General features: G+C 44.5%; 2 protein-coding genes across 3 annotated transcripts; one reads left to right on the forward strand and one right to left on the reverse strand.

Moving 5' to 3' along the window:
- The first annotated feature begins 201 nt into the window (after positions 1–201).
- On the forward strand, positions 202–11,030 carry HACD3 (3-hydroxyacyl-CoA dehydratase 3). Its single transcript, XM_062601754.1, has 11 exons — positions 202–288; positions 366–408; positions 1,959–2,032; positions 3,912–4,076; positions 5,045–5,096; positions 5,480–5,590; positions 6,210–6,337; positions 6,838–6,950; positions 7,462–7,568; positions 8,275–8,406; positions 9,097–11,030. Exons 1-11 carry the CDS (start codon positions 202–204, stop codon positions 9,171–9,173), a joined length of 1,089 nt encoding a protein of 362 aa, XP_062457738.1. The 3' UTR covers positions 9,174–11,030.
- A 138-nt stretch (positions 11,031–11,168) lies between these two features.
- INTS14 (integrator complex subunit 14) lies at positions 11,169–25,056 on the reverse strand. Of its 2 annotated transcripts, none has more exons than XM_062601752.1 (12): positions 24,849–25,056; positions 22,057–22,323; positions 20,604–20,711; positions 18,810–18,965; positions 17,381–17,499; positions 16,806–16,948; positions 15,146–15,238; positions 13,960–14,104; positions 13,592–13,725; positions 13,369–13,487; positions 12,925–12,990; positions 11,169–12,028 (listed from the first exon to the last, which is right to left on the reverse strand). In XM_062601752.1, the coding sequence occupies exons 2-12, from the start codon at positions 22,276–22,278 to the stop codon at positions 11,777–11,779; spliced, it is 1,557 nt and encodes a 518-aa protein (XP_062457736.1). In that variant the 5' UTR covers positions 22,279–22,323; positions 24,849–25,056; the 3' UTR covers positions 11,169–11,776. The 2 variants fall into 2 exon arrangements, with proteins under 2 accessions (XP_062457736.1, XP_062457735.1); XM_062601751.1 differs by lacking the exon at positions 24,849–25,056 and adding an exon at positions 22,429–22,773.
- Positions 25,057–25,407: the final 351 nt, after the last annotated feature.

Raw genomic sequence — 25,407 nt, forward strand, 5'->3', positions numbered from 1 at the left:
CTGAGGTGGCGAACGGGAGCGCTGAGGGCCACTGAGGAGGAGCGGGTGTCACCAGGGACAGCTCCGAAACGCGCAGGCGCGCACTAGGACCCCGCGCACCAACCCCCGGTCGGGACGCAGCGCGCAGGCGCACGGGAGCCCTCCCTCCTCTCTCCTCTCTCCCCCCCCTCCCCGGTCCGCCCACGGGAGGGGAGGGATGCCATGGCGGGCCCGAGCCTGCGGCCGCACGTGCACTGGGCGCAGCGGCACCGCGAGCTGTACCTGCGAGTGGAGCTCAGCGATGTGCAGGTGCCCGGGGGGGGAAGGGGGGGTCCGTGAGGGAGCGATCGATCGATCGGTGCCTAACCCTGCCTCTGCCTCCGCAGAACCCCGACATCGGCATCGTCGACAACGTCCTGCGCTTCAGAGGTACGGGCCGTGACCAATGGGGGGGGGGGGTGCTGATCGCTGCCGGGGGGACCTGCCCCCATCGCTGCGCCCGGTGGTAGTGCCCAGGCAGGCGTGGGTGTGTGGTGACGGGCACCCACCGACAGCGCTGGCAGTGACAGCGGGGTTCGTTACCCGCCTGTGGTACCGGGGGAGGGCATGGAGTGATGGAATGGTTTGGGTTGGAAGAGGCCTTAAAGCTCATCCAGTTCCAACCCCTGCCACGGGCAGGGACCCCTTCCACTAGAGCAGCTTGCTCCAAGCGCCTGTGTCCAACCTGGCCTTGAACACTGCCAGGGATGGGGCAGCCACAGCTTCTCTGGGCACCCTGTGCCAGCGCCTCAGCACCCTCACAGGGAAGAGCTTCTGCCTAAGAGCTCATCTCAGTCTCCCCTCTGGCAGGTTAAAGCCATTCCCCTTGGCCTGTCCAAAGCCCCTCTCCAGGTTTCCTGCAGCCCCTTTAGGCACTGGAGCTGCTCTCAGGTCTCCCCTTCAGGAGCCTTCTCTTCTCCAGGCTGACCCAGCCCAGCTCTCTCAGCCTGGCTCCAGAGCAGAGCTGCTCCAGCCCTCGGAGCATCTCCATGACCTCCTCTGGACTTGCTCCAACAGGGCCATGTCCTTACATTGTTGCCCCCAGACCTGGATGCAGGATGTCCTTGTTTCCCATGTCCTTGCTGTCCTGGGTCAGCTGAAACCCAGGGATAACTCACAGCAGTTTTTCCCTGTGACAAAGTCTTTGTTTGCAGCTGTTATCAAACCTGTGCGCTGGGAGCAAGCGCTGGATTGGAAAGGTAAAGCAGGTCTCGTCCTGAGATGGAGTTTGCTTTCACCAGGCAGCTACATTGTGGTTCTTGTGCTGGTCTGCTTGTCCAGGCACTGCTGAGGATGTGCTGTGACTGGTTTTGTTTGGGTTTTCCTCATTTATTTGGTGTTTTTCTTTAAGAAGCCTTGTTTAGGAAGTGCTGCCCCAGCCACGGCCATTTGATAGGGGTGTGTTGCACATCGGGTTCGCTTCAGGATCAGTTTACACCATGGAAGGGTGGGAATTACACTCGGTGTGCAGGTTTTCATAGCCCTTCCAGGAACAAGACCCATGTATGTGGTCAGTGAGAAACGAACACAGCTTCCTGCCCTTGGGAGTCCTCACATGGTGCTCCCACAGACCCGATGGACACCAGTTGCCCTGGGCACTTGCTCATCAGTGTGGAGCCTGGATCCCAAAAAGCAGTGGCTTTTCAGCTGGATTCAAGTTAGCCATGAGCAGCCTGTTGAGCCTTTCTTATGGGAATCTCACACACTGCTTCCTGCAAGCGAGGACCCTTTTCCGTGCAGCTTTAGCTGCCAACTCCAGCAACTGCAGCTCCGAGCAACATTTTGGGCTGTTTGTGTCTTCCCTGTTACTGTGTGGTTTCCTCTTTCAGTGCAGGGGGAAGCACTGTGAATAACCACGGAGTATTTCTATGTCCTTGGCAGATGGGGTGTGCGGAACCTAACTGGGACCCTGATGCTGACTGTTCATTCTTGTCTTTTAGCTCAGGGTCATGGTGCCAAAGGGGACAACATCTACGAGTTTGAGATCGAGTTCCTAGAACCAGTTGAGCCTAAAGTAGGTATTTTTTACTTTTCTAACTCGTAAGGAAAAAGTGATTTTTGACAGGAAGATGGCTTGGAAGGAAAATGTATAAAGTTCCTGGGGACTCTGGGACTACTGCAGACAAAAAGCCAATTGTGGCAGTCCCCTGTCCCAGCGCTCAGCCACCACCCTGCCTTAATGCAAATCACCTTGCTGGAGCTGCTGCTCGCATGGATCAGCTTGAACAGAAACAGGGCTGTACGTGTATCCATTGTTAAACAGCACTTACAGACTTCTAAAGGATTCAAAGCAGCAAAATAATGAGGAATACATTGGTGCAACCTTGACTGGAGAGCAGGGGAACACTGTGCTGCAAAGTGTCACTGTGATGTTTGTTTCATGGCTTCTTTTGTAGCCCAGCAAAAGAAAGTCATGAGAACTGCTCATGCTTCTGGCTCGTGCAGATTTCTTAGGTTGCCTGTACAGATATGCTGTGGTTCCTGTTGCAAAAATCTGTCCTTAATTCCTGTTGTAGTCTGATAAGAGAATTCCTGTTGTAGTCCGCTAGGAGAGAGCTTGGCTGGAGGAGCAGTCCCTCCACATTACTCACAGTTGGCTGTAAAGTCTGTCTTTACCTCTCGGAGTTGTTAGGGGCACAGGGAAACGCTAGGCTCTGCTCCCAGTGCAGGATTTGTGCTGTTTATTCCTGGCGGACTGTTGGGGATAGCTGCAGAGTGGGAGTCACCGTTCACCTTTGCTGCTTCAACAAGGCAGGGGACTGCTGGAGGGTGAATTCCTAGGGTCTGTCAGCAGGGAAGTGTCTTGTGGCTCCTACCAGGTGCTGAGTGGCAGATAATGAACATCTCCTGGTTCCAGAAGCTGGTCACCAGTTTTTCATCTGGCCTGTAAAGCAGCAGCTGCCTGGTCCACAGTGTGAGGAGAAGTGCCCACCACTTGTCCTTGGTGCTGGCAGATGTGGGCTGTGCTGTGAGCCAGGCCTGGAAGGCAAGTCCTTGCCTCTGCAGAGCAGCCTCCTTCCAAAAGTCTGCTCACTCTGGGTCACCGTGGAGGGACTGGAGGAGAACAGACTCTGTGTAACTTCACAGATGGCCAGGACCAGGAAGCATTGCAGCCCATTTCCTCCCTCAGCTTTGATGTGCACCATGAGTGCAGTGCCAGCTGCCAGGCTGGCCACCAGCGAGAGCTGGAGCCTCTGACAGGCAAGGACCAGGCATTAGTAGCTATACACTACAGCTACAGCCTTCAGATGTCCTGGGAGCATCCAGGCAGCCTTGACAGAGCAGTGCTGGTGTGACGTGATCAGTTAGAGCAGCTCATGGCTTTTCTGCATCAGTTTCTGTTGATTTGAGAGACAGTTCCATGCAGAGAAGCCTGGTGTAGGCTCAAGGTGTGGAGAGATGCTGTGGTGGCACCCAAGGTGACAATGCAGTGGGTTGTAAGGATGAAGAGGTTCTGGGCTGCCATTAATGCAGATGCCATACAGGGTCTCCTGTTCTGGACACATACCTGTGGCTGATGGCAGTCTTATTTCTCCCACTGGCTCATAGTGGGTGGCTCACAGCACAGAATTCAAGAAGGTCTAAAGCCAAGGCCATGAATTCTGCTGAGGAAGAACAGCACTAGGGTCTGTGCTAGCCCTTTGTGGTGGGATGCAGTGGTGCTGTGTGGCATGGGCAGGTTTTCAAGCTGCTTATCAAATCCTACATTTATCAGAGTTGCCATCTTTAGCTGGGCTGCCCTTTGCTTCCATGCCTTGGGAAGCAGAGGGATGCTTGTACTGCAGCAGTCCATGTCATCCCTGCCTCCTTGATAAGGAGAGCTTGTCAAGTTATCAACTCAGAGCTTGTTTCGTAGGACTTCTGCTGATTTGTGCTCCTGTGTCTGCCCTCAGCCTGTATGCAGGGTGACTCAAAGGCAGCTGAACATCACTGTGCAGAAAAAAGAGAGTAACTGGTGGGAGAGGCTCACCAAGCAAGAGAAGCGCCCGCTCTTCCTGGCTCCTGACTTTGACCGCTGGTTAGATGAATCGGATGCTGAAATGGAACTGAAGGAGAAGGTCAGTCCTGTGGGCACGCATGGCTTGTGCTGCCAGCTGCAAAGCAAGAACAGGTGTCCTCCTACACTTGAACTTGTGTTCTTTGTTTACCTGGAGTGGTCTGGCACGCTGATTGTTACTGCTGTTTCAGACAGATCCCATGCAGAATTGGTTAAACAGTTCAAACTGGAAGCAGGGATTCAGAAATAGGCACACCTCTGGCTAGAAAGAGCAGCAGTGTGAACCTGAACTTGCTCGGTGCTGGCCAGGGCCTGCAGCCAAAAGCTTGCACCCCTTGCCCTGCACCTCAGCAGCCCTGTGCCCTGATCCATATGAGGATCCTCTCAATATGAAGCCCATACGTGCCAATCCCAGGCATTGCTTGATTGGATTTCTAAGGCGATCCTGATGGCACATTCCCACCATCTGGTGAGCTGGAGCAGCTTACTGCAGCAGGGAGGTGTGAGACCATCTCAGAAATGACTTGAAGAGATCCCCTTTCTGCTAATCTGTTTTATAACAAACACTGCCCTGTTCCCCGCCACAGCCCCAAGCTTAGCGCAGAGGAGGAAGGGCTGCTGCAATGCCAGCAGCCACAAAGCAGCGGTGAAGGGCAGGCAGGGAGCCTGGGCTGGATGTTCTCATTTTCCTTCATATCACTGGTGGGTCATGAACTGTTTGAAGGACCAGCTTTAAGGAGCAGTAATAACTGAGAATTAACACAGAAAGCAACAGGCTTTTCCAGCAAAGGCATCTGATTACTACAACACAATCCCTAGGAAAGGCATGGTAATGGGTTAACACCCTCTAGCTTTTACTGTATTGTAATTCCTGGATGATGAGTGCTGGTTTATGCAGGTGAAGTTTTAAACCCTTTGGCACTTGGCTGCATAGCAGAGTTTTAAACCCACTAGCTTTGCAGTAGTACTGTTAACAAATCACTTGCTAATTACAGTAACAGCCTTTAAAACCTTATCCTTCATCTTAAGGAAGAAGAAAAGATTAACAAAATGAAAATAGAATCCAGAGTCCCAAAAGACCGTAAGTAACTGAACCTTTGGAGGGTGGAAGGTGGGGTTTAGAAGGCTTCTGTCACTCTTAAAATTGCTCCATGAGAGTTGAGTATGTGACTGGTTTGGTGCATCTTGGAGGGGGATCTTTGTACTGTGTGAGCTGTTTGGAAATGTAATAAAAACAGACTGCAGTTTCCAAGGAATTTAAAAATCTAACTACTGAGAAGTGAGGTTTAGATGATGGTAAAAGCACCAGACCCCACAGTGCACACAGCAACCCTTTTATTGCAATCAATAGCTTCCCCTTCTCTGGTTCTTTATTCCCATGGAAGACTTGGTTTGCAGCTGCACTCTTTGCAGAAGTGGTGCCACTGTTCTCTGCTCACCTGGTGTGTTTATTATTGACTTTAGCTTTCAGACACCTGAAGAAGGGCTACTTAATCATGTATAATCTTGTGCAGTTTTTGGGATTCTCTTGGATTTTTGTGAACATGACAGTACGACTGTTCATCCTGGGCAAAGGCAAGTAACAAGCACTTTCATCCACATTGGGGGTTTTGTTTGGGGTTTTTCTTTTAGTGGTGTTTTTAATCCTTTTAAAGTAGTGAAACCTAAAGGAAGGCTTCTTTAAGAAATAAAACCATAAACGCAAGCGCACAGCAAAAGCCTCTTAAAAGCTATCACAGTCTCAAGGATAGGAAAATACTGTCCTGTTGTACATCACAGCTGTGCATTCTGATGAATGGTACTTGTACTCTGCCAACATCACTTCTGAAGGAATCAGCTGGAGCAAAGTGTCTCTCGCTGCAGCATTGGTGTGTTTGAAAAGGAGCCAGGTGGAATATGTTGGTTTTGAAGGAAGAATGACTCATTCCATTGAGGTCCAGCTCTGCTGCTTTTTTGGTGAAGTCATTGCTGAAACAGCTCTTTATTCTTCTGTGTGTGAAACAGGGCACTCGAGCACTGTTTCTGGCCTGATTCTGCGACTTCAGGATCAGGCCTATAAAGAGGTTACATAATTATGCACCATGTTTTTTATCAGCTACAACTCGAATCCTGTTATCAAAAGCTCTGCTGCTGCCCCAGCTTCCTGAACGTGGAAGTTCATCTGTCCTCTGAAATGGTTTCCTGTGTCTTACAGATTCTTTCTATGATACATTTCACACCATTGCTGACATGATGTATTTCTGTCAGACCCTGGCGTTAATGGAGATCATGAATTCACTGATAGGACTAGTCAGATCACCCCTGCTACCCGCTGTAGCGCAGGTAATTAATATGTTAACTGTCTTCTCCTTGCTCTTCCCATGTTTAAAGTAAATCTCTATTTTACCTAAATGTCAAGACTCTCCCAGTGTAACTGGTACAACCTCGCTGGCACTGCACTAAAGAATGTATTATTCCAGAAGCAGGAATCCATGCTTCCAAGGCTGTGCCAGGCTGTCTTCTTCCATCACCTAGGTAAGATAGTTCAGGACATCAAAAGCAGGAAGCAGCTGATGAAAACTATGTGATTTTGATTTGGAGCCAGTGCCCTTCTTATCCTGGTTGTGCTTAAAAATGAGGATAGATGGTTAAAGCTAAGATCCTTCAGACAGCACCTAAATGCAGAGTAAATTGCATACTCACAAGACGCTCAGCTGCAGAATTCATTATGTGCTCAGCATGTTCCAGACATGACGAGCAGATATCCTGTGTGGTTTTGACAGCAAGCACTTGCTCCTTTGGTGAGGAGTGTGACTGTTCCTCAATTTGTTTTTCTTACCCAGATATTTGGAAGAAACTTCATTTTGTTTGTTGTCCTGGGAAGCTTAGAGGAAATGCAGAGCAAACCTGTGGTGTTCTTCATATTTTACTTCTGGAGTATCATTGAGCTGTTCAGGTTTGTGGGATTTCTCTTCCAGCAGTTTGTACAGAACAGTGGGGTTGTTCCCAAGAGCTCTTTAAAGATTTTGTACCTTTTGGAAGAGCAGCACTCGTACAGGGCCCCACAGGGTGAAATCTCCTTTAGTCACAGACAGTCGCAGCCTTCCTAAGTTACCCCATCTGCCAAAAGCTGGAACAAGGAGTCTGAAAAGAATGCTGCCCTGAACCTAGGGCAACCTGTTGCTTTGAATTCCCATCACTAAGTGAGCTGCACGGGATTGTTTCTTGTTCACAAGAAGTACTTGGCAGCTCAGTTTGGCAATCCAGGCAGTTGCATCAATCCATTAGTTCTATAGAGTGCCAGGTAAAGGTGTGTCCATCATGATCCATAGGAACCATTTCTGGAATATTCTCGAGGTGTTTAGGAATTATGTGGGCTATACAGCATATATATATGCAAGACTAATTCCAGCAGCAGCTTGCATTTTAAACAGTGACTGTTTCTTCTCACACTGAATTGGCTTTAGGTATCCCTATTACATGCTCTCATGCATTGGTATTGAATGGAAACCACTGACCTGGCTGCGTTACACTGCCTGGATCCCTCTCTATCCCTTAGGAGGCTTGGCAGAAGGTAGGTCCAAACCAGCCAGTTTAATAAATAATGAATTCAAGTCTGGGCCTGTAAAACCTTTTTTTGTTGTTGGCTGCTAGACTTAAAAATAGTAAAGCAGAACAGATAAACAGACACTTGCTTTGAGCTGAATCCAATGTAAGCATTTTTGTCTTTCTTGCTGCAGCAAGTATTCTTTTCTGTTTGATGTGAAAAGAAGTCTTCCTTTTGGGCACTGTCTTGCTCATCTTCCTGCTGTACCCCTCTGGAGTGGGGGCTTTACAGTGTGCTCTTCTGTCTTCATAGGTCTAGGTTATATTTAGTATTTACTCATTGAAGAAGCATAGCACCACTCAGCTTCTCGCTGTAAGAGATGTGTTGTAACTGTACCTGTCAGAACGTGTTTCTTTGAGTCAGGAGTAGGCTTGGGCATTGCCCAGCTCCAGGCCAGGAAAGACTGTGCCTGTTTTGTTGCTGTGGGAATTTCTGCACGGTAAATACTGCTGCCATGGGCCCTGCAGGCTACAGTTGTGTATGAGAGCAGCGTCTCAGCCAGGCAAGTTCCCTGTGCTTAGACTTCCACAGCTGAACTGCTACGCTGCTTTCCATCCTACTGCATGCTTTAAAAAACAGCTTTAAAATTGGTATAATTAATGAGAGCTGGGGAATATCCTGAAAGTGTGTATTTTATCTGTGTTCTGTAATGATGGTGACCTTCTGCTTTCAGCTGTCTGCATCATTCAGTCCATTCCAATCTTCAGTGAAACAGGGAAATTCAGCCTGGGATTGCCAAACCCACTCAACGTCACAATCCAGTTTTCATTTTTGCTTCAAGTATATCTTATAGTCCTGTTTTTAGGTAAGAGATTCAGTTGCATTTCTCACTACTGAAATTAAAAGGCCCAATTCCTCTGAATAAGTGTATTTATCAAAGAAAATGAAATTCCTGCCTCTTGGGGATTACGATAACCCAAATTTGCCTGAGGTTAAGTATTACCTTTGTTGCTTGTTTATGTAAGTTTGTCATAGATGGAGGGGAACACACCTACAGTTAGCACTGGTTAGCCCCCCAAGAAGGAGACCTTGGTTACAGCAGTGTTAGCTACTGATCGCTTGGGTTAAAAGACTGATGTTTATATGTATTTATAACTTCAGTATATGTAGTTTCACCTTTTACATTGTATTTGAGCTTTGGGATGATTCAGTGGAAATGTAAACATAATTTCAAATTAAAGCAATACTTAAAGAAACTGCATTCTAATCACTAATGCAACATGAAGTTATGTTTTTCCATCGAACAATATAGAAGGCTCTTTAAATAGTCGTAATTATCTTCATAAGGAAGAATGGTGCTTTATGCATGTTTGGTTTCTGGTGTTAGTTTTTAACATGCTTTGTAGTATGCACACCCAGTATGTCTGGGTACCCACAACAATTCTAACGTAGCTAATTTGAAACGAAATTTCCCCTAGATTTCTCCCTTTCACAGACATTGAGCATTGAAAAGATGTGATGATGTCTCCTACCTAAATGCTTCATTCTCTTTCAGGGATATTTGTAAACTTCCGTCATCTCTACAAGCAAAGGAAACAGCACCTCGGACCAAAGAAGAGGAAGATGAAGTGAAAGAGGACTGCAGTGCTTTCTTACCTAATTTATCTCAAGATAAGCCTCTAATTCTTATGGTTTTACCCACTGTAATGTAAAGAATTTTGTAAAATTCAATGTTCACACTAGATCTCATGATTTCAGGTAGCATTCCATATACTGTATTTTGTTCTTTTCAATCACTGTATGCATGGCACTTACCACTGAACGGCAACCTTGAAACTTGTATCCTGTCAACTACCATATTAGAAATCCTATTACCTGCATATAATATGCTTACAAACAGTGGAGCAGCACTAAATAGAAATAGTGTGAAATTGGATATTTGCTCTTTCAATATTGCATGCAGATAGGGCTTCTGATGCCAGGATAGACTATTAGCTGGCCTATGCTGTTCCCAGGGTGCATCATGATGGCAGGAGGAGCACAACTGAGACCACTGTGAACAGTGTTTGGGTGTTTATTAACTGCTGGGGTAAACTTGCTCAGCACCTACCCTCCCCCTTTTCTTCTGCAGCATCAGTTTGCTGCAGAACTTGAACTGGAAGTAGCTGACGCAAATTTATACGCTACCAACTTAGTTTCTAGCTTAGGAGGGCTGTGAGGACCCAAGCAACACATGTATTCCTGTAGCAACACATCCTATCCAGTCATTAGGGAAAGGAACCTGCCACTCTGTGACATGGTCAGAAATGCATTCCTGGTTGGTAGTGCAAGCACTGAAACGTAAGAAAATAAGGAAACATAGGTACCAGCTTTCTCCTAGTATGCAAACCCCAACAGAAATCCTTTCCACCTGTGCAAAGGCTCCTTTGATCATTCCTGGCAGGGCTGTTGCTCCCACATTTATAGCCTTCAGAAAGACAGTAAGGATTGCTTTTCTACTTAAACTTAGGGTTGCAGAGGAGAAGTTGGTGTATATACTTTGATGGCTGGCCCCTGCTGGGATGGAGTCAAATAAGCCATATATTATGTAGATAGCATATATTAAATCTTAATAAGGGAGATCCTACACAGGGTTTGAAGGGACCATTTCCTCTATGTTTGCTTCAAACAACAGAGAAGCTCCCCCCCCGCATTCCAGATCATCTACTCACCTGGAAACCTGTGTTGCAGATGATTTCATTTCAGCATGTCCTTCCTCACACCTTGCCTGCTGTAGTTATTCCAGATCCCTCTGGCCTCCTTAATCCAGTTTAGAACGTGTACAGGAAGTTTTGTCTAAGGCATATTGTGGTAATCAGCAAGTTGCTTCACAACTGCCACTGCCCCAGGGCAATGCAAAGCAATGCCAGCAATCCAGAACAGGCACTGAAGTTGAGATTAGCTTAGTGCCATGTTACTGTTCATCTTCTACTGTAAAATAGTCTGAATCCTCCAGAAAATTATTTTCTATATTAAAGGAAACAAACAGCTTGCTATCTGTGATAGGGACCCAGTGATTGTTACTGTAAAGGAAAGGAAATAGGGTTATGAAAAGATTTTAACAAAGAACTGGTACAAGCTCCACGCTACATTTCATAAAGAGCTACAACTTCCCTTCAGGGATACTTGAGACTCACTCAAAGGAGAGTGCAGCTTACTTTACTCAGGAGAGTTAAGCATTACTTACACACTTAGTACTTAGCACACACTGTGTACCTGTGTCTGAAGTATGTCAAAGGATTGAATTAGCTGAGTAATAGAACAGCAAGGATCACTTCCTTTAATTTCTCCACTGGGCGTTTACACTTCAGTTATGAATTCTGTATGTATTCATGCACTGTATTTCTCAGTGAAATTGTGGTGCCTAGTGCAAGCTGTCATGGATCTTACACTACTGAATTTTAGCCCTTCAGAAAGAATGTGTTTATATTAATAAAGATTTACAACCAAGTGTTGCTTTGGTTCATTGTTTGTTCTTTCCCTGAGTGGAGAAATTGTACAACTGAATTACTTAACTCTTGTGATAAAGAGGCCAATGTTTTAGGCCACACAGCCTGGATGCTATGAACATGGAACATAATCCAAATCAAATTTTAATGAAGAACTATTCTTTATTAATATTACACAATAAAAAAACATGTCTCACAAGATTTCAGTTACTTTCACAAGCATAAGCACTGCCATGCAAGTGATGATAACTCTCATTAGGGCAGTACAGACTGACTTCCAAGTCGGGCATAAAATCAGAGACAACACCCTGTAATTAGCTGCATTTGATCTTGCACAGTGATTCTCACACATTTTCTTTGGACTAATCAAGTCACTGTATGAAGTAGAGTAGCTGCCTTTTAGGACACTTCTACCAGTGATTTCAGTTATGTAGCAACTGCATTTTAGGGAGGCCAAAAGCCATGAGCAGTCTGCTGACTGGTGGCATTTTCTCTCCTCTCATGTACTGAGTAGCTTCCACCCATCATCCAACACAGTAATTGACTTTGGGATGCTTTCCACTGTTTCCAGGTCTGACTAAAGCCCCCCCAAAGTAGCTATATTTCTTTAGAGAGTACTGATGCAGGTCAGGGACCCCATTTTGAAAGCTCTCCAGACAGTAATTAAACAGGCCCTAGAAAGTAAGCAGGGCAAGAAGAACTGAGCCACTTGAGTCTTAACCTATAGAAGTTCCCAAAATGGAGACTTTACATTCTTTCAGTGGTGCTGCTGGAAAAGTCTGTCTGGAGTGGAGCAATGTTATGATCATAGGCAGCATATTCTGATGCTCCAGTACTTGCCACTTTGAGCTGCTGAGCAGCATGGGTGAGCTGAAAGGCTGCGTCGGGGTGAGCTGTGTCGGGAAGCAGAGTGCACTCCCGCTCCAGCATGTCTGCCACACCTTTCAGGAGGTCCAAAAAGCCAAAGGCCAGAGCTGCCTTTCGTAAGCGATTCAGTTCCTGCAAAGAAGGAAAATGCCTTTTAAAGCCACTATGAGCCTCTCCACAAAAAGTGGTTTCTTGCTTCTTATTTTAAAGGCAAGCTTCTTCACTTGAGAGGAAAATAACCAGAGTGATCAATTCAGCTGCTGGAAACTGCTGAGCCACTCATGAGATGAAGGTGCTTTAGGGCTGAAGATGGTAGTGGCACAACTGAAGAGTTGGTTTGCCCTTGATCCCTTCCTATAAATTTCCACTTCTCCCTTTTGTGCTGTTGTACCTGCCTGTTTTGGCTGTGTCCCAGCAGAGGTGGCCTCCAGCTCAGGCTTCACTGACTGCTGCCTTCAACTACAGTATCCAGCAACATGTATCTATATTGATTTTTCTTCACTATACACTGACCAGTGCTTATTCATGCTTGAAGTCTCTGGGGCTACAATATCAAACTGCTTCAGCACTAAGCTTACAGGAGGAACAACAGTTTCCTCCAGCTACAGCGTAGATCCTGGATTATTACAATGTGGCCACATGTGCCTGGAATTTGGTCTTTCTCCACTTCAGTTGCAGAAACAATACAGGAGACATTTTCACTCACAATTGTGTTGCTATTTCTGTCTGATCCCAGTTTATTTCTGCCTGGACAACAGCATAAACTCTGCAAAGCTCACCATGGAAGTAGCAAGGATCATGTAAACATGACATGTCTTTGCCACCCTGGCAGAGAACATGGTGGAAGAAAATCAGACTCCCTTGTCTCACCCTAACTAGTCTGTAAAATAGACACAGGATGTCTCCTTTACCATGTAGGTTTTCACAGAGCCCTAACAAGCCTCCACAAAACGTACAGTATGTGTTCCCCTGTCAAATGCACCACTACCACGCTGGATCAAAGGTGGGCAGCGTGAAATGTTACTCACTTTATAGAAGGTCTGAGTTTTTTCTGGGAGTTTCCTTGCATTTCTCAGGATCTTCTGTACATCTGTCTGCAGGAAAGACAAACAAATACATAAAGCTCTTGGCAACTGCTGGGGAAGCTGCAGAAGAAACCCTCCACTATTTACTGATAAATGACCCTGACATTGACAAGACTGCAGCACACAAAGGCTCCAACAAATGGTCATTATACTAAATCCAATAAACTAAGCCAGATGCTACACTAGAGACACAGTTTCATTAAACAAGTTATGCTTTCTGATTGCATTTTAATCATGACATTTTAAAGAGGCAGAGTTTATTAAAATGAAAGAAAAGCAATAAAGCAATTGCGTTAAACAGACAAGACACACACAGACTCCACTTTGCTGGTAAGATGGCTGCTGCTGATGAAAGCAAAGCGTCAAGTCCAAAACTCATCTCATTACCTGGAGGCCACTTGGTTTAATCCACACAGTAACATTCTGTGCATAGCTGCGCTTGTTCTTGGGTTGCAAAGGGAAAGGGCTCTTATTGTCATCCTCTCCATAAGGATTTTCTTTTGCATCTGGTAGAAAAAAGAAAATAAATGGACTTAACAACTAAGATTTGGCAAGATCCTTCTCAGAACACTCAATGTGTAAGAGTTATTCAAATGAGCATGACCAGTACCTGAAATGGGTCCAAGCTGTGCCATCTTCCCAAGCCATGGAAGGGGCTCAGGACCAGGTTCAAAGAGCGACATCATGAGGTTTGATTTCTTCTTACTATCAGCTTGTGAATAGAGCATTCCATACCACTCTGGCCTATTGAAAAGAGCAAATCCCAAAGGCTGAATTCTTTGCCTAAAATCTGCTGCCCTCCCACTGTGTGGAGGCTCATTATTTGCAATTTCTACTGGCAGAAACATATCCGCAATTAAAACCACACAGCTTTGTCTACCAGTGCTGAGCTCTGGACAGAACACATATAAATAATTTACACCTAAAGCATCAATGAGCAAAGTAAGAGATTTCTCAGGCAGCCATCCAGGTCCATACCCCAACTGGACGACAGCCACCATGCCTTCCACTTTCAGGCTGCCATGTAATAAAACACAGAAGTTGGGGATTTTCCCAGCAATCTGATTAGCTGAATTCTCATCTTCGGTGTCATCGGTGATCCCAGGTCCCACCTCATCACCTTCTGGGGAAGAATAAAAGCAAGCAAAGAGATAACATGAGGATAAATTCAAACACATGAGTTCCATTTCCATGACACCACTCTGTATTTTCTACCATGCAGGAGTTAATTAATACTTTTGTAGAACAACCAGCTCCTAAATGGGCTGTTTGGGCAAAGCAGCACTATAATGTTAAATCAGTATTGCCCTGCATCCTACTCACAAAACAGTTACCAAAAAGCTGCAACTAAAACCTCAGCTTTGAAGAAATCAGAAGTGAAATGAAACAGCACAAAGGGTTTGGCAACAAACACACGTCTGCCTCTGAACCAAAAGCATCCTGAATTTCAAGTTTGCCTCTCCTATGCAGTTTGCAGCCACAATGAGAAACTGACTTGGTTTTAGCAGCTGGAATACAGCTGTGATTTAACTGTCGATAACTTCAAAGGAGAAAGGCCTATACAGAGATGAAAGCATATTTGGAGCTTGCTTTCTTCTTTATCAAGAGAAATCTCACTTTCTCTTTGCTCTACTCCAAGGCCATGACAAATGAGGAAATCCTTTTTACCACAGGCTGCTGCACTCAAGTAGCTGCAAGTCAGTAACGTGCTGCTTAACCATACTCAAAGCCTACACCAGTCAGTTGTGTAGATACAATATCCTTGGCCCCAGTGAGCAGCAATTAATGCTTAAGAACAAGTGAGCAATCTGGTTGCGATTAAGATCAGATTTTTCACAACAACACATCATTCTGAGGTGTTAAATATTCATCTTGCACCACAGATTTTATATCCCATGATTATATTTAGCTTTAAGTGTAGCATGTTCTATTAATAATGATGCCATAAGGATATTGTTCCCTCTATTAAATTTCTAAAGAACACAGTATTTCCAGAGAGTTCAAGGTTTTCATTTTAATGTAACCGCACAAACATGTCTTTAGAGGCATCTCCCATTCTGATACAGTAAAGGACCTGTGCTTCCAGTCTAATCACAGGCACCACCACAGACACCACAAGGGAAGCTTAAAGCAGGTTTTGCTAAAAGATACAGAACTTGCTCACCTCTGTTAAGTGCAATGGGCAGAACCAAGTGTCTGGACAAGACAGGAGGGCTAGAAATGTCAGCTATATCTACAAACCCAACGATTTCTAGATCTGTGGGGAGACAAGAGGTTTAAGTCAGGTTTGGAAAAGGCTGTGTTCAGAGTCAATTTAACATTACCACTTCTTCCACCACTAAGTTTTCTAAGCAGTGACAAGAGGCAGCCCAACAGAGCCCCAGCCTTGACTAGGGTGTCTAACAAACGTTCTTGCATAATACCATGACACTTCAAAATGAGAACATAACTTTCATCACACTCATACTGCTGTGCTGCAAGGCAAATACAGAACTGTGCACATTGTTTTTTACACTGCAGACAATCCACTGCCATTTTATGCATTCAAAATAAGAGAAAACAAAGGACTAAACCAAACCCAGCCCGTTTTGCAGCTGGAACTAAGGAGCACAGCCTTCTCCTTGACAGCCCAAGTGAAGGACCTGGCTCAAAAGCAATTCAATTGATTTTTCTCATAGCTGAATAATGAACACCTGATTAAAGCCATGGAGGAATTCAGGGGCTGAGCACACCATAGGCTGCATTTTACTGCATACTGAGCAAAATTTCCTTTATGCAAATTCCTATCTTTGGAATGATCAGAGGAACTCTAGGACTGAATGTAACATAAAATCTCCCTCATCAAGGTACATTGTGTCTCTTTTTGTTTGCTTTTGCTATTTTGGTACAGACACACTCATTCCTATTTAAACACTATGCAGCTACAAATAAGAAATGATCACCTCCCAGATGAGAAATGGTTTTGTTCGCTGTTGCAGATTTAAAAGCCCCAAACAAATCAAGGCAATGTTGGTGGCAGGGAGTTCTGGGTTGCAGTTCCCTTCCTTGCAGGATTTTATCACTACTGTGTCCTTATTCACATGCAAGCTGTGCACGTTTTGTTGATGAACACAGGAAAAAAGGAAGTCCGCAGGACAGATGCAGGAAATTAAACTGCCAGAAGAGCCAGAAACTCAAAAAAAAAAAGAAACTATCCAAAAGGACACCTGGGCATACGATCTAACCAAGCTGCTCTCTTTGCAAGTCCCAAATAGGTCTAAGCCAGCAGGAACTCCCATCACATCCCTTGCTGATTTAGCCATATTGGGCTGTGACTGAGGATGCCAACCTTTCAAGAGCCACAGCACCTGACTGGAAAGAATAACAAAAATGCCTGTGGCCACGTGCACTGCTGAAGAGCTGAGGGCAATTCTGATGCTACAGTTCAAACTTAAGAATTAAGGCAAAGCAGTGAAGTTCAGTGTATTCTCTCCCAGAAGTGCACCTCACCATCTGCAAGTCACAGGGATGGGCTATCTGCTGTGTCCACTACTGGGAGGGCTGATAAAGCATTTCCCTGCACAGCTGTGTATTGGCAAGAAGTGTCAGGACAAGGGACAACCTATAGACAGAGATTTCCTAAATCTCAGCCTTTACTTGTGCCCTTTTACCAGGTACACATGGCTGAAATAGGATGATGTTCTCGTTCCCTGGTGCCACATATACCAAAATATTACACAGTCAGCAATTGATCCTTGAAGAGAAAAAGTGAATGAAACAGTAACTATACAGGAAAAGTAGAAACTGAATGGATTTAAGTAAAAAGGCAATCAAAGATTTATTACCTGTATTAATTGCTTTAGGAACAGGGTCTATTTCCTCATCTATAATGAAAGGTTCTGGCCTGGGAAATACTTGCACATCAGATGTTAAGTGGCCACACTTGAGAACAGCATGGAATGGTGTATAAGCCACGTCTATTAGCTTTCTAAAACATGATCAGTTGTTATTAAGGAAAAAGTAAGACATACCAAATGAAAACAGTTTGTCTAAAGCACACTAACTTGTATCACAAAACTTTCATCTTTTAACTACAGTTAAATCACTAGTTCTTGCATTGCTAAACTACAAAACAAAGCAGCGTATTATCACACGGACGGCAAACTAACAGCAACTGTGGAAATTAGTATCTTGTATCTACCAACCATAAACAGATGCCATAATTTGGTTACATAAGGATTAAATAATAAATATTGACCCCAACCAGTGAAGGTCAAGGTGAAAATACAGTTAAGAAGATCATAAATTAAAAGGTTAATTAAAATACCTCATATCATCATATTTATTATTATATTTGTTTTCCATTACAGATACTAACTGGAAACCTTCACCAAGGTGTATTATCTACAAGTCTACTAACCCAAACATCGACTGCACGTTCTTCAGGCAAAGGGGCCCATCAATGGTGAAAATCTGCCCTTCCCCATTGTTCAAGTCTATGAGCCGCTCCAGGCAGTCCAAGGAATCCGTGCTCTGAAGCTGTAAGAAACCAAAGTGAAACGTTTTGTGTTTTCTTTTTACTCTCTTTATATGAACCAGAATATTGTCAGAAAATGCACACGACACAGCAGAAAACCATCTGACTGGATGCTCTGAGGACTTCGTGTCATCTCACTCCCTTCTGAGTACACCAATATTCTTGGTCTCTCTTTCCCAGGAAATGTGCTCCTTATGTTGCATTTATATGAGATCAGACACAGCGTGTGGCCTAGCAACAAATCACCATCAAATATCTCGAGTTGGAAGAGACCCATAAGGAGCATAGCGTCCAACTCCTAATACATTGCTTCAGCATATTATGTTCTGCTTTGAAAGCAGGTTAAGCAACCAGAAATCCCAGCAGCTCAGTCTTCAAGAACACAGGAATGCCTTAACTAGTACAAGATTTTATTGGTAATGATAAGTTTCCAGCTCCTTTGGGACAATACAGTTTTTAGGAGGGAAGGCAGATAAAATTCTTGTTGAGAAGTTCTTACAGAATTGTGAAAACACCTAAACTTGTCACTGATAAAGATTTTAATCATTTTTCCAGTTATTCTGATGTGTAAACAGTGCTTCAATCCAGCTTAATCAAGAAGATCACCCTTGAGAGAGACCTTGAAGCTGAAATATCTATTGCACACACAAGTAGGAAATCCTTCTGAGAGGGACAGAAGAATATAGGGGCCAAGTCAAAAGCAATACTATTGCTAAAACCTAATGTAAGGAACTTCAGTCTTCTTTTTAAACATGTTTTATTCACCAGAATTCTAACAAATGTGAAGAGTCTTAATGCTGGTAGTTAAAAGTAGCTGAAGAGAAAGCAGTCACCTTTCTTTCAAAACTCAGGGGAGCTGGTTTGAACACTGGCTTGGTGACTATAGAATTCTGCTCACTCACACTTCTACATAAAGCTATCGTTGGTTTAAGTGTTGAGCATCTTTGCAATAGAAGTAATTTATTCAAGAAAAGCCCCCCAAAGCATTCAATGTCATTAATGCAGTAAAGGTAATAATATAGACACATACAAATTGTATAATATTCCCCAGGGAGAAACTGGCATGATTTATAAAGATCATTATAATAATGGAAATGCACTAGGTAATAACAGTGCAATAAGAAACTTTAAAAAAGATACTACCATTACATGTCACCAAAGAACCAACACTTAAGCACCGGAATATCAACTAAACTTTAAAACCAAGCACAAGAACATCAAAGTATGTTTTGTGCTGACCTGATCATTAGTTCAGAGAAGACCAATAATTATCCAGTGCAACAAAGAAGAAGGTACGTGTTAAAGACATCACCTCTTCGAGATTTGCCATGCACATGACATACAACTTGGATGGGAAGGGGAAGGGCAGTGGGAAGCGGTTGTTTTCACTCCGCTGGTTGTGAGTAGCTAGTGAGTGCCGCAGGGAGCCTCTGCCGATGCCCAGGCAGCCATCAGTGACAAGAACAACCTTGAATGAAAGAAGATGGATTAGCAATTCCAAGCAAAGACACACTTCTATCTGCAGAGGGCAACTACACACCAACACATTCCAGCAGCCTTCCTAGTAGCATGCAGCTCTAGACTGAAAATCCCTGCTCACGTGGGATTTCCTCCACAGAGATGGGGAAAGAATTGCAGAAGTTTCCAGAAACAGATAGATAAATGAGAAATTGAAAAATTAACCACTGCAATTTAAACTACGTGCATGGCAAATATACACTTCGCTGTAATTCAGCAGTTAGATAGAAGATAAAACCCGTTTCTTTTACAGAATCCGGAAGGCAACTCAACTTCCACTGCAAGCCACAGAAGCCATACAAAAGGTTGTATTAATTACCCTGATTCTTTGCAAACATTCAGCTGCAGGATGCTCGCATTCTGCAACAAAACTATCAAAGCTAAAATGTGCATTTTTCCATTCAGTTGCATGTCCAGAGTCACTCCTGGTGGAAACCTGGAAACCTGCACTAATAGGTTACACTGATTAATGAAACCATTTACACTCAGCAGAGACCTACAGAGCAGTCAAATAACTGCTCTTGCAGCACTGCACAGCAACAGCAGGCATTATTTTTGGCTGAGAGGTAAGGAAAATCAAATCCAATTGAAACTCAATGCGCATCTGCTACATTCAGATCTGTATTCTCTCTTCATCTTCCGTCTCTTTTGCAGTCTTTTCAGTTTCCATCTGAACTGCTGCTCACCAGTGATGTTTTTCTCTTTTACAAGACTCTGCACAGTACATTCCCTACCACCTTTCCTCACCCCATCACCTGAAGTTCCAGTAAAATGAGCCATGACACAAATGAGAGGCCAAATTGTTGAGGTCTAATCTATGCTCGGTTCTTCCATCTTTCTAGTTCTTTGCTTTGAATGTCTGCTTTTCCAAGGTGACTTTTATCCGTGTTAGATTATGAAGCACTGCCTAGCAATAAACCTCTATCCTTTTTCTCCTTAAAGAATATTGCTTGAGACATCTTCCTAGTTCACTAAGCTGCAAAATTACTGACCTTAAATCCTAACTGAAAGACTAACAGACTCTTAAGTGTCTCAGCAAACAGAGGGCTGAAAGCAGACACTGCTATAAGTAAATTCAGAAGGCTGACAGCTGCAAAGGATGAATGGAGTGTGTGAGCAGATGCATGTCAAATGACTCATTTGGGAAAGAAGACAGTTCAAAACACACTCAGCAGCAGTCCCATGCTCTTGCTTGAGATCTGGAACTGTTACAAGCTCTGGAAACCGTGAGGTACTAAAGCAGAAAGGTTATTGTATGCGTGACTATACCCTTTCCAAACTGAGTGAGGCTCCTGGGATGGAAGATTACACCCAGACCAAATGCCAAGTCTGCAAAATATCACTCTGGGGCCAGATTTTATAATCCACTCCACAATCCAGCAGCAGTTTTTTGCTGCTGAGTATTTTAATAAAGACACACTTCTGTTCATAGTTCAGATACATCCAAAATCCTAATTCTCTGTCTTCCCATAGCACCAGCGTGCCTGAGAGTATTTGAAGTTTTCATATTACATTTACATTTCTATCTGTGATTTACAGGGAGCGCCAACTATAAGCTAGATCCCAAGAACAGTGAAATCAGTGGTACCTGGCAAGGAATTGCTGCACCCCATTCCTGCTGGACAATATTGCAAACCCCCAGCAGCGCTGACTCTAAACAGGTTTTGTCATAATCATCCATGTTACTCAGGGCTTCCTGAAAAGACAAACACCACTGTCATTGCTGCGTGAAGGGTCCAGGAAACATAATTAGGTAAGTTATCAATTAGAAAGTTATTCACATTTCTGTGGCAAGTCTGTATGTTTGCTTTGCATTACAACACAACTGCACTGTTACACAATGCAAAGTTCTTGTGTGTGACCTGCAAAATTAGAGAGGGGAAAAAAAAGAAGAAATAAGAAAGGATATCATGAGACAACGACAGCTGATTTTGAAGGAATTAGTATTATAAAAACAGTTATTTAAGAGAAAAAAATCCTTTGCATGTCTCAAAGAGACAGGAAACTCACAATCTGAAGCAATGCCCAACATGAAACATTCTGCTCAGAAAATCCTCCCAGGTATCAGAACAACTGTAACTTTATTCAGGAAGTAGAGCACGAGGAGCTTGTCTCACAAAAACTCTTTGGCAGAAAGAGTAACAGAATCCAAAACTCACATCTGCATCCTGTTCCTATAACCATAAACCAGCTTTTCTCCTTAAAATGAAGAATTCACACATAACACAGCATCATAAGAAGGGTACAGATGTAAAACTAACATGCTGGAGGAGCCTGGCTGGATTCCTGGCTTTCAGAAATTCCACAAATCAACTCTTACAGAGACAAAGAGAATGTACTGCCTTCATCTGCAAAACGCAGACTTAGCAGAGAATATCTTTTAAAGTCTGTATGTTCCAGAAAAGACAAACCCAAAACACGGTGCCTTGGGACAGCAACATGTCATTTCATCCTGATAGTATACATGATGATCAGACACATATGTATAATTTTTACTTGTAGTGCCTTACTGTATTCATGTGAAATTTCCCTCTTGGACTTTCTCCTTCCCATTTCCTCTCAACTTCCCATCACATCTGTGAGGCCTAAAATCACTTACTCTCACCGTGCTTCAACTGCTACATACTGTTAAAAGCACTGTCTCTCTTGAGTCAAATCACTTGACTCAAAACCTTTCTAAATGGTCCCATCTGCTGCATCAGTTACCAAGACCAAATCAACATCTACACACAAAACCAGGAATGTCACAGAACCACTTTAAGAGCTTCATCAGGGAGTCTTTTCCTCCATCCCCACTTTTAACTTAATTGGGTACACTCCAGTGGTGACCTGAAAAGTAGCTAAAGTAGTAAAAGTAGCAAAATGTTTCAAATGCATTGATTTCACCTATTGTTGAAATAAGGGTAAACCACTGTGATACAAGAAGTCGTGCGCAGGATAACCTAAAATCACTCAATTTCACCATGATCTGGCAACATGCATGGGGCTTTGTTTTGTTTTCACGTTGACAGCTTGCTGCTTGCGTGCTTCAGGCACCCTACCTGGAGCGTGTTGTAATCTCTCGTGAAGGGCACCATCAGCTCCCAGAGGGATGAAAACACCACCAAGGCCGTGAACTCCAGCTTGTAGTTGGTTGCCATGTGCTCGAACAGCATGGTGAGGCCATGGACAGCCAGGTGCTTCCTCTGGTATTCTTCAGAGCCCTCCACCGATACCGGCCGTGTCATAGAGAGCGACACGTCCATCACCACCACGGTCGGCATGATGAGCTGCTCCTCTCTGCTACCCACACGGAGAACTCCGAGCCCCTGCACGGAGGAGGAAGAAAAGGCCACACATGACTGCTGAAGCTGCAGTTACGGAGGGATGCATCTCACGCTCTCCCTCGGGGAGGTGGGGGAAGCCACAATTACCCTTTTGCCCACCAAAAGGTGGGATTTAGCTCAGATTAAGCCAACAGACCCGCTCCTGAACCACACGAGGCATAACCAACCGGCTGTACAGGCCTGGAAGCGGCGAGCGCGGCCGTTTGAGCCTCGATGGGGGAACGCGAGCAGCAGCGGCACCCCAGGGCCGAGAGGAGCGCCCAGCACGGAGCCAGCCCTTCCTCCCTTCCTCCCTTCTCCCCCTCAGCGCCGCCTCTCCCCGCAGCCTTCCCCGGGGACAGCCCGGGGTGTTCCGAGGGGAGCGGGGAGCGAGGCGGGCGGCGGAAGGGAAATGGTGCGGCTCAGCCCGCTTCCGCCGCCATGGGTCCGTCACGGAAAGCGTCTCCCCCGGAACGCCGCGGCCGAGGCGAGAAGGGGCCGGGCCGCGCTGTGCCCGCGGCTCCACATACGGCCTCGAGGTGGGGGGGAATGGGAAAAACGGTCAGGAAAAGCAGGAAAAGCCGGTAATAATGCACTGACTAGGGACAGAAAAACAGTTACATGCCAATAGTGGTGGAAAAGTACCGGCACGATATAAGGACTGCTGTGCACAGTGTATGAAGGCATCCCCATTGGCTTATGGGCCTCCTCCCCACGCTGTAAGTGTGGGAATAGTGATGGGGGGGGTTCTTAAAACTCCATGGTAAAACTCTTCCTTCAATTGCTTTAAAATTATCAAATCATCATTTTCTAACCAATCTGCTGATTGGATTTTTACAGCCATTAAGTCTTTGGCCAGGAATGTTATTTCTTCCTGTGCAGAACTGCACCGTATGAGTTCCACTCAGTACAAAAGGGTTGCTGACACCATCCTCAGGTTGCTCTGCCAGCACAGGGCGTTGCACTGTGCCTCTGCCTCCATGGTCATGCTATAGGAGCTAAGGGATTTTTGCAGGAGACAATGAGTTTTAAACCTCCCTCTGGCATTGCAAAATAGACATGGCTGAAGATGAAGCTACATGCAAGTTGTCTTGTTTAAGGGACCAGTGCTGCATGCAGAGGAGCGGTGTGATTTACCCCTGATGCTCTCTTCCGTAGCAGCCATGAAAATGACACGTGTCTCACAGTTGGTGCTTTCATCTGGTGGTTTGGAATGGAGATAATCACCTGTCCTCATATTGTGAATAACGTGTAGACAAAGATACTGGCTTCAGAGATAGACCCAAATCTATACAATACTATTTAATCTTCTTAGGGACTGCAGGTATTAAACTGGATTGGCTGTTCCTCCACTAAGATGTCCTTCACACCTGACCCTCCTTTGTATTAGGACTCCATCAGCAGAGGCTTCGTGAAAATGGGATCATTTTCATCTGCCTCTCTCTTCAACAGCATCTCCCATCTGGCTGTTACGTGTCAAAGAAGCTTCCAGCACTACAGTCAACCCTTGGTACTCCTGTTCCTCTTGGACAGCATCTTTGGGAGGTAAGCTGTGGAGGTTCATTTGATCGCTCCAGATCTCTTGTGATTGAGACAGTCCAACCAGTGAGTAAGGAGCTGGTCAGGAGCTGACCTCTAACAGAACTGCTAAACTTACAAGACTAGAGGTATTGTGAAAGGCTGGAGAGCTCTTACAATCGATCTCAGCTTTGGATAAGATTCTGCTTGCAAAAGGACTTTTAAGCAGATCATTTTGGAGAGAAGTAAAACCAGTGTTTAGATAGGAGTTTGTGCATACGTCTTCTGTTCTCTGTAATTCTTTTTACTTTCATCTTTGTTAGGAAGGGTAATTTTCTAATACCATGCAATTTGTTATACACATTATGCAGTTCCGCCATATGCATGTTTATGTTCATTTAACATATGAAAAGCAAAGCTTGTATCATCTATTTATCTAGGTACTCCATGACCCTCTATTACTGTTGCCTTAGTGATCCTCCCAACTATATAAAAGAAGATAATAATGCCTGTCTTGCAAGAAATTTAGGCTGATTACTTCACTGGGTGTTATGCAAGAGGGTAAGTGTGTGCTAACTTGCATGAAGAGCTTATCTGAGAATGGCTTACAAGACTGAGATTCACATCCAGCTTAAGAATAATGTAACATTTCCACTTGGGAAAAAATAATCCACAAAGAGTGATATTCTAAGGTATAATATTGAAACAGTACTAAAGGGTACATTCTCTCCAGCCCCAAATCACTGTCTCCATACTGCCACAGCTGCAGACTCTGTCACTCTGGCATTTATGATTTCTCTCCCTTTCTAAATGCTATTCAAATAATTATGCAAGATATGCTAATTATCCCCTAATAAAAGGTATGATTACATTTCACTTTGCCAGCTCTGATTTCTACAGAAAGGCTTGAAATGATGTAGTCATAGAAACAAATGGATGCTCTGCATCCTCAGTTTTACTAGAACCAAATCTTGCTCATGCTCTTCTCAAACTAAAAGAAAATAGCTCACCACTGCTTGGCTGGTATTCTGTGGGAGTGCAAAGCTGGAGAGCCATGGAGCAGCATAGCTGGGGATATCAACCAGTTTTCATCCTCCTGTTGAGATTACTTAGGTGAATAGCTGGTCTGTTAGGTGGGAGGTTTTAACAGCATAATCTTGTCTTCAGAGCATCATCTTTACCAGCCCTTTAAAGTAGGTTCCTTGACAGAAGCCTCTCCACCTGCAGAACATCGATCCAATTGTTAATATTACAGAATAACAACTGAAGTAAAACCACAAAATAGCTCCTGGATGTAGGCATGAGGTGGATGGAATCAGAATTCAGCTCAGGTTGGACTATGATCAACTCCTCTCTATTAAGCCAAACCTTTGATTATAAATCAGCATAGCCTACAGTCCTAAAAAACCAGACTGAAACCTGAATCTAGACCTGCCTCATTTAAGTCAATTACTTTTTATTGACAAAAGAAAAGCAGTCAGTGAAGTAATGTTACTCATACAGGGGGAAGTTGCAGTACTTTTCTTTTTTACACCAGATTTTCTTTTGCAGGATTCTGTATCTTGTGTC

This window comes from Pezoporus occidentalis, unplaced genomic scaffold, assembly GCF_034315485.1.
Source record: "Pezoporus occidentalis ecotype Australia unplaced genomic scaffold, CSIRO_AGI_Poc_V1 ctg72, whole genome shotgun sequence".
Lineage (NCBI taxonomy): Eukaryota > Metazoa > Chordata > Aves > Psittaciformes > Psittacidae > Pezoporus > Pezoporus occidentalis.